Raw genomic sequence first — 9,668 nt, 5'->3', positions numbered from 1 at the left:
CGTGGTGCTCTCGCTTTGACCTAATGGCGCTGCTCCCAGCATACATCAGGCCTTAGCACGAGCTGGGTTAGCCACAGTCTAAGCAGGAGTGGAATGAAGAGTCACACCCACCCACAGAAGTTCCCCCCTAACCCGTTGCCTGTCCCACAGAGGAGCTCCATATATCTGAGCTGCCCTGTCGTCACCCAGGACATCCCGCCCTCCTTGTCCTCCCTGTTGGTCTCTCCGAAAGATGCTGCATCTCTACCCACCACAAAAGCTGTGTGAGCTGTCCTTCCCACCTCAGCTCTTATTCCACCAACATCACAGCTTTGTTATGGCACACAGGGCTCCTGCTCTCTGTGCCCCCGGCTGCGGGCTCTGGTGCCCATTTGGGCTGCGGTACCTCAGATGTGGCATCAGCGCCAAGGGCAGATTTGTCACATGGAAAGCTGGTACCAAGAGATTGGGCTCCTTGTGTGGCAAAGCTTTGCTTCAGAGCAGAGGCATGCCGGAGAGGACGGCAGGTGGCAACTTAATGAGGAATGAGGTTCCCACAGAGAGAGCAAATCTGCAGTCCCCAAGGCCAGGGAGAAACAGGCCTGGGCTGTGCAGCCCTGGCAGGAGAGGGCTTTGCTGTCCCAGGTGACTCTGCAGCACCGTGGGGGCTGTGACGGAGGCGAAGCCCATCTCCAACGACAAGCGGCTGCTGCTGAGAAAGTCACTGGGGAGGACGTCATGCTGGGGGCTGACTGGTTAGAGAGCAGCTCTGCAGAGAAGAAACCTGGGGTCCCAGAGGACAACAATCTGAGCATGAGCCATCAATGCACCCCCACAGCAAAGGCCAACAGCCTCCTGGGCTGCATCAGGAAAAGCATTGCTGACATATTGAGGGAGGTGACCCTCGCCTTCTCCTCAGCACTGGTGAGGCCATACCTGGAGTGCTGTGTCCAGTGCTGGGCCCCCAAGTACAAGAAAGTCGTTTGACCTGATAAAGCAAGTCCATCAAAGGACCCCAAAGCTGGTGTAAGGGACTCTAGCATCCTTCACAGGAGGAAAGGCTGAGAGATCTGGGAATATTCATTCTGGAGAAGAAAAAGCTAAGGGGAGGGGTTATTAATGTGTATAAATACCCGGGAGGGCATGAAGATGAGGGAGCCAAAGTCTTCTCAGTAGATCCCAGTGGCAAGACAAGGGGGAACGGACACAGCTAAAACTACACAAAATTCCATCTGAATGCAAGAAAACACTTTTTGACTGTGAGGGTGGTCAAACACTGGAACAGGTTGTCCAGAGGGGTGGTGGAGTCTCCATCCATGGAGATATTCCAAAACCACCTAGACAAGGTCCCGAGCAATTTGCCATCACTGACCCTGCCTCAGAACTAGATGATCTCCAGAGGTCCCTTCCAACCACAATGATTCTGTGACTCTTTGAGTATGGAGGAGAATAGTAAGACTGAAAGAAATGAACAACACATAGTCCTGAACACAAATGCCATGGGATCCCATGGAGAGGACCCACGCTGGAGCAGAGGAGAATTGTGAGAACGATGGAATGGCAGAGATGTTACGTACTGACCGTAACCCCCCATTCACCATCCCCACTGCTCCTCTTTGGGTTGGGATGGGTAGAATTGGGAATAATGGAATAATTTGAGCCTGGGCAAAAGGAGTGGGCTGGGGGAATGGTCTTTAAGATTTTTGTCATAGTTCTAACTCACTAAATCTTTTTTAATTGGCAATAAATTAAATTGACCTTCCCCAAGTCAACTCTTCTTTGCCCATTATAGTAATGACTAAGTGAACTCCCTTTTTTACATTGGCCCATCATGTTTTCTGTCTTATTTGCTCCCCTTGTCCCTTTGAGTACGAAGAGTGGGTGAGCAGCCAGGTGGGTGTCTGGCTGCTGGCCAAAGTTAACCCACTACAGGACAGCACTGGGACTGCTGTATCAAGTAGGGAGCTCTCTGGCACAAAAAAGACCCTGACAGACTGGGGCGAGTCCTGCAGAGGCCAGAAGGGTGATTGGGGCCTGGAGGACATTATGTGCAAGGAGAGGCTGAGAGAGCTGGGGTTTTGAGAAATCCCTCAGAGCCAAACACTGGAGCAAAGACCGAGGATGACTGGTGGGATCTCAGTCAATGGAGTTTTTCAAAATTCGTAGAGACAAGGCATGAGCACCTGATCTAGCTGGAGCTCTCTGGGAATGGGCTTGGCTGAGAGACCAGCTGTGGCACGAGCTCTGGGACTTGGCGTGTAATGAGAGTCAGTAGGAAACCAGTTTCCTTTTTCTTAATAATGGTGGTTGAGTTGGGTATCACTGAGCCCCGAAGGATGACAGAGGTGACCATGCAGCAAAGGTCCCCTCCTCAGGGCTAGCGTGTATGGTCAGAGATGGAAATGATGGAAATGACCAGTGTGTGGGTCTGGTCTGGGACAATTTCCCTGGGGCAGCTTCCCTGGGGTGTCCAGGGAACTTGACACCGACGGGGACCCTCTCTTTTGCACCTATGGTGCCTTGCTTCCTTCACCGTGTCACCTTGCTCTGCACCATGAGCACCCTGCTCTGTGCCCCACCCTGCACACTCACAGAGCTTAGCTCTACACCAGCATTGTCCTCTCCTGAGCACACTCCAGCCCAGCCCAATACCTCCCCAGCTCTCCCCACTCCCCTAGCCCCATGGCAGTGCTGACCGCAGAGTGCTGCAGTGCTCTGGGCACTTAACACTTTACCTTTGGGTGACACTATCCTGGACACACTCTCACTTTGGGGAGCTCCATTCTCTTCCCACGCTAGGCACAGGCTGTCCATGGAGATCCCCCAGGCTCTCCAGGTGGCTCGGGATTCCTCTCTTGAAGGACATCGGCTGCCATGTTCCATGTGGGAGAGACCTGGGTACGTACTTCAGTGAGCAGTCACCAGCTCTATCGCCACTAGACACCAACAGCTGAATGTTAAATCCAACCTCCATCTCTAAGAGGTCACAACATGACAATGAGCTTCTTGCCCCTGAACCCAGAGAGTAAAGGGCCCTTTCTGGGACGCAATTCCTTGGATCTGTTCCTGACACCAAGTTTTGAGGAGGAGCCCAGCCATCAGGCAGTACATGGGGAGATCCCTTTTTATTACCGAGATGCTGTTGCGTTAAAGGGCAAAGCAATTTGGCAGAAAAGAAACCCCGCTGCGTTCCAGCTTGTCCTCAGGTATCAGAGGGGCTGGGGGCGGCTGGGCTTAGATTCTGAGTGATGCCCAATTCAGTGTTACAATCCCAGTCGCATTCAATGTATTGAACTCTCACGATTATGGATGCACTCGTAACACCATACACTTTCAGCCTAGTTGCACTCCATGAACTAGCACAGCCACACTTAAGGAATTTGGTTGCATTCAATGAGAACTCACTCGGCTAGATTAATGAATAGTGCAGTTCATTGAAGCAACAGATGCACAAGTTCTTTTGGATTGCCGGTGATAGAATTACTGCCTGCAAAGCATGTGCACATACCAAGAAGATGAGTAATACAGCCTGGCTACAAATGCATTAAGTTACAGAACAACTCTATAGAGATTTCTGTCTGCCGGGGAAGCACTCGGTATAACCAAGTGTTCAGATCTTACCCAAAGGTGTCCCTGTTGTGGGGTAAGAGAGGCTCAGCCTGTCGACTGATCCCAAGTGTCAAAGGTGGTCTGTGTCCCGGTCATCCCTCCCCTCTTAAGGCATTTTTTACCATTTTCACATTTCAGGTGGAGTTTGAGTGACTCTAGTCATACATATCTTTGTTGTAAGTGGTGTAAAAGTTTCTTGCTTTGCTTTTAAAGGTATAGACTAGCAAAATTTCAGAGCGCAGGCTCAGTGAGGGGTGGTCGCACCTTGGAGGCGGGTAGCTTTTGGGATGGAGGTGTGTTTCGGTATTATAATGAGATTATAATGAGCCAAGTTCACCCAAAGAATAGTATTTTTTCAAAAAATGACAGACTGTTGGCCCATTTCCAGGAAAATCAATGCACATTTATCAAATTCTAATATAGTTCACTACACACCATTACACACACTAAATAGGTTATTGTATACTCGAAAGGTCCTTGTACAGTAGCATTGTCTTTGACCAGGTACGTATCCTAGTTACCAGAGTGAGCCTCCACCTCCATGTTCCATAGTACCTTCCAGTTCCCGTCTTATCACAGAGCCTGGCCGCGGTGTCTTCACTCCGCTCCACCCTCCGTACAGTTTCTCTTAGAGTCAGCACACCAAGCTCCCCTGGTGTTGCCAACACCTAAGGTTGCCTGGGGAGCTTCTGTGGGATGGAACCCTTCTGTAACTGCCATACTCCACCCCAAAGTTCCTTCAATGCTGTACCTTTCCTTAAAATGCAAATATAAATTTAATTTCCAAGTCACCTCCAGCAATAATTCCACAGATGCTAGAGGGGGGTCTCAGCTCTGACTCAGTGTTAGACACATTTTTATATGGGTTCCAGGTGAGATATTGTAGGTTCATGCTTCGGGTGAAGTGAAGAAAATCCAAATATTTCTCTAGGATTATTAAATTCACAAATAACATTATCACTAATGACAAGAAAAACCAAAAAATACAGAGAAAAAACAGCCAAAAATACCACAAAAGCATGGGCCTGGTATGTGATAATTTGGGATTCATTTGTGAACAGAGATTGGAAGTTTATCAGTATTGAAAAACATCCATGCAACCACTTTCCTAATGGCATTCTTGAGCTCCTGGTTCCTCATGCTGTAGATGAGGGGGTTCACTGCTGGAGGCACCACCGAGTAGAGAACTGCCAGCACCAGGTCCAAAGATGGGGAGGAGATGGAGGGGGGCTTCACATAGGCAAATATTGCAGTGCTGGTAAGGAGGGAGACCACGACCAGGTGAGGGAGGCAGGTGGAAAAGGCTTTGTGCTGTCCCTGCTCAGAGGGAATCCTCAGCACAGCCCTGAAGATCTGCACATAGGACAGCACAATGAAAACAAAACATCCAAAACCAAAAAAGACACTAACGACAGTAGCCCCAACTTCCCTGAGGTAGGATTCTGAGCAGGAGAGCTTGAGGATCTGGGGAAGTTCACAGAAGAACTGGTCCACTGCATTGCCTTGGCAGAGCAGTAGGGAAAATGTGTTGGCCACATGCAGCATAGCATTGAGAAACCCACTGCCCCAGGCAGCTGCTGCCATGTGGACACAAGCTCTGCTGCCCAGGAGGGTCCCGTAGTGCAGGGGTTTGCAGATGGCCACGTAGCGGTCGTAGGACATGACTGTAAGAAGGCAGTACTCCCCTACAATGAAGAAGAGAAAGAAAAAGATCTGAGCAGCACATCCCCCATAGGAGATGGCCCTGGTGTCCCACAGGGAATTGGCCATGGACTTTGGGAGAGTGGTGGAGATGAAACCCAGGTCAAGGAGGGAGAGGTTGAGGAGGAAGAAGTACATGGGGGTGTGGAGGTGGTGGTCGCAGGCTATGGTGGTGATGATGAGGCCATTGCCCAGGAGGGCAGCCAGGTAGATGCCCAGGAAGAGCCAGAAGTGCAAGAGCTGCAGCTCCCTTGTGTCCGCCAATGCCAGGAGGAGGAATTCGGTGATGGAGCTGCCATTGGACATGTGCATGGAGGCCTGTCCAAGAAGGAAAAGACACAGAGAAGTCAGGACAGGGTCTCTGAGCAAAGCCCTCTCCATTTCTCATAGACAGCCTGCACACAGATTGAGTGTCTCCTTCTCAGGACGACACACTTGCAGCTCCCTGCCTTGAGCTCTGCTCTGTGCTGGGTGAGCGCACTAACTCTGAGGACTCAGCCCTGCTCTACAGAAGTGGACACCTGGAGGCTGCAAACAGCTCATGGTTTGGGGATGGCTCCTGCAGACGGACGCTCTGAGGCGAGAGAAGAGGATTTGTAGCAGTGACTATCTGGGAATACTCTCCAAGCCCTATAGTGAAAAATGACATTGGGACCTGTGCTCATCTGCCCCTGAGAGACAAGATCCCTGTGAGGGATTCATCTCCTTCACCTTCACCCTCTCGCACAGCCAAGAGTCAGTAACGACTGAGAAAGACCCTTTCTCACCTCAGTCTGTCACCTGTACTGCATCTCCAGGCGTAGTAGTATGAGTGAGGGGGGTGGAGGGTGAGGAAACAGCACTGTCACTATGAACACCTCCTCGCCTAGGTGAAGTGCACCCATCACGCAGAAGGGCTGCTCCATAGCTTCATAGCCCATTCTTCAGAAGATGGGCTGCAACACCGGGTCAGTCATTGCATACTGGTGCAATTACGTAGGTTTCAGATGTTCCCATCACACCGGGAGCATGTTTTTTGAAGGGGTAGAAAGCCTTGGCTTTTCCACTGCTCTCAGAATAAACACTGGTGAATACACTAGTGAGTCCCGAGAGATGGATGGATGCTCTGCGCCTCACTGCAGAGTCTGGAGAGATGACTTGTCTGGATGTTTGGGAGGGTGGGAGGTTGTGGTTTCCAAGGGAGATCCCCAAGCTCCTTCCTCTTTCTCGCCCCTCGCGTGCAGAGGGTGATGGAGAGAGGGTGACACACCTCCTGGCTCCAACGACTAGACCAAGGAGGCTCTGGGATGTGGGTGCTGACAGCTGAGGGAGGTCTCAGCACTCACATTCTTGCAAGGAGCCACGGCACTTCTTCAGGCTGCCTACGTACAGCTGCCTGGCAGCATCTCCATGACCTTTACACCTCTGCATCATATCTTTGCAACATTCAGCTACAAGTAAATATCACAAGGGAGTGCTGTGGCCTTCGGGAGGGTAGCTGGCCCCTGGACTGGATAGCCCAGGGAGAACCATCTCGTTCCCCACCCCTCACACAGTGCGTGCTCGGAGCCTCACGGGATAGAAGGGGACTTGGACTCCTTGCTCCCACACAGATCCCCGCACGGCAGGACCCTCAGGGGTGGTGTCTGGAATCCCTCTGAAGAACAACTATGACACAAGGACAAGGATGGATGGGTGGGGAAACATGGAGCAATACCAAGACCCTTTTTCCTAAGGGAGGAAAGGGAAGAGAGACAGCCAGGCACTCTGGAAAGTGTTCACCTTCCCCAGCTGTGCCCCCCACCTCCCAGGTGGTGACAACGAAGGGCTGTTTCACTCAGCCCCTTTGTCGGGCAGCAGGAAATGGGCACGTGGCAGGAGAAAAGCACCTCTGCAACAGTGGGGTCTGGCTGCCCTGGATCCCATGGCCATGAGGGTAGAGAGCGTTGCTGGGTGGGAGAGGAGAGATAAGGGGGGTTTGCTCAGTGGAAGGCATCTGCAATGGAGAGGACAAAGTGATGCTCCCACCTGCCCCAGCATACCATAGCAGTTCCCTTTCCCTCTGACCACATCCCTGCTGCCTGGAGTCACACCTGGGAGCTGTTCCTCTACCCCCACGTCTCTTCCCTGTCAGTGCTCACAGACCCCATCCCATACACTGAGCACTCAGCGCTGCCCTGCAGACACCTCCTGGTTGAATAGCACTGTCCCAGGGCATCTCGGGGGTTGAGGCACCGCAGGAGCTGCTCAGACCCACCCTGGAGAGGCTGGAGAGGTGAAGTTGGAGCTGTCTGCAGTCTCCACCTCCTTCACAGACAAAAATGTATTTCTCTTTTTCCCCTGCAGCAATTAGGAAACTGAAAGCACAGCCTCTGGAAGGATCCTTCTGCTAATGTAATCCCTGCCTTCTCCATCCTCTTGAAAGATCCCCTCAGGACATGGGTGAGCTGGAGCTGGGAGCAGCCATCACCCATGCAACACCCTGTAGACGGGAAAATGAACCTTTCCTGGTGGGGCAGGAACTGGCTCCTCATTCCAATGAGCACACCGAGGACTTCACGATGTGCCAGGGTTCCTACCAGCTGCATATATATGAAGCTTCCCAGCAGGCTGTTCACAGCCTTAGCATCTCTGTGGCTTCTCAAAATGGTTCTTGGGTATCTCAAAGAGCCTATGAGAGAGATCCTATGTTCCCCTCTGGTCAGCAGCATCATGCCTGTAAGGACACCTCTGGGAGATAGTGAAGTGCCCTAAAGATCAGGACTGAGGAAGGGAGAGCCAGATCATTTCCCAGCACCACTGACTGCGCTGCCCAGAGCCCCACACGTTTGGAGGGGTCTTGGGCACCTCTGCAGGACCCTCAGGGTCAGTGTCTGAACTTCAGCTGAACCCCATCCCCTCCACCCCTCCACACTGACATACCCAAGAGCCTCAGAGTCAGAGCAACACGGTGAGGTGGAATGAAAAGTAAAAATACCATGATCGTATTGCCAGGTGAGGGTAGAGGTGAGGCAGACAGGCAAACAGAAGAGATTTCACCTTGCCCAGCTGGGCACATTGTCTCCCAGGCAGCGACATCGCCGAGCGGTTGCTCTCAGCCCTTTGCTGGGCAGAGCGAAACGGGCACGTGGCAGGAGAAGCACACATTTCTTCTTCTGGGGGTCTGGCTGCCCAGGAGGCAGCTCATGCCCAGGATTTTGCAGATGTGTGGGCCAAGGGCTGTACTGGGTGGGAGAGGACAAATGAGGGGGATTGCTCAGGGAACGTATCCGTACTGCAGGGAATGGCCAGAAGGTGTCCATATCCCCCCTGTAACAGGGTTTCCCTCAGCAGTTTCATCCCTTCCTGCCCATGTCTCTGCTGCCTGGAGCTCTCCCTGCCAGGAGCTGTTTCTCTGTCCCCACGTCTCCTCCATGCCAGGGCTCACAAACCCCATCCCAGCCCCTGTGTGACCAGCTCTGCCCTGCAGAAACCCCACAGCAGCAGGGCACTGCCCAGAGGCACCTCAGTGTTTGATAATCTGCAGGTATGTGGAAACAGCCTTGTTGAAGCTTGAACGGTCAGGTTGGTTTGTCTACATGTGAGGGAGGGGAGGGACTTGCCGAGGTTCCCTGCAGACCTATAGATCTCTTACAGAGGTGGTTTAGGAGTCTCAATCATTTTCACTTCCCCCTTCCCAATCAAAGGGCAGAAAATTAAAAACAGAGGTTCCGAAAGGAAGGTTTTTTCTCAAGCAGCAACTTCATTGACCTTCCTTTAGGAAGGTCTCCTCTGGAAACATAAGCTGGGTCAGCTGGAGCGAGGATCTCACAGCGCAGAAGGACGGCTCCCCAGAGCCTTGTTCCAAGCATGACAGATCCATTACCACTCCCTCCTCTCCAAAGACCATAAAAATGAAAGCTCAGACTCAGGAATGCACACGCTGATGCAGGCAGCCCAAGTCTTGACTTTCCTCTTGAAAAGTCCCCTCGGAAATGTCCTGGCAGTGATCTGGAGCAGTGAGCAGCCCTGACCCACGCAGCACCCTCTTGACAGTGAAAAGACCCTGCTCTGCCCTGCTCGGTCAGGGGTTGCTCCTTCCACTCAACTTCTCCCCACAGCGCCATGGGGAGCTCCCCAGGGAGGCTGAGCACCGACCCAGGCTGGCGGCAGAGTCCCTGCCCCGGCACACAGCCCCGTGGGTGCACAGCCAGCTTCAAACCCCTGCAGCCATCCCCGGGAGAAGGCAGCCGTCATGCCCTGTCCCTCTGACGGTCCAGCAAGGAAGCCTGGCTAGGAAGCATGTCATCCTTCTCCACACCAGAAAAATCGGGAGAGCAGTTCTGAAAGGTCCTATAAGCTGTGACATTTACCAACATTGGAAGAGCCCTCTGTGCACTCATCTGCTTGCCCTACGTCCA

General features: G+C 52.4%; 1 protein-coding gene across 1 annotated transcript; it reads right to left on the bottom strand.

Moving 5' to 3' along the window:
* Window positions 1–4,635: 4,635 nt before the first annotated feature.
* Window positions 4,636–5,595, bottom strand: LOC132320287 (olfactory receptor 14A16-like). Its single transcript, XM_059832564.1, has one exon. It carries the CDS (start codon window positions 5,593–5,595, stop codon window positions 4,636–4,638), a length of 960 nt encoding a protein of 319 aa, XP_059688547.1.
* Window positions 5,596–9,668: the final 4,073 nt, after the last annotated feature.

Source organism: Gavia stellata, chromosome 34 (genome assembly GCF_030936135.1).
Source record: "Gavia stellata isolate bGavSte3 chromosome 34, bGavSte3.hap2, whole genome shotgun sequence".
Lineage (NCBI taxonomy): Eukaryota > Metazoa > Chordata > Aves > Gaviiformes > Gaviidae > Gavia > Gavia stellata.
The sequence above is the reverse complement of the archived record's forward strand: the minus strand, read 5'-3'. Positions and strand labels throughout refer to the sequence as shown.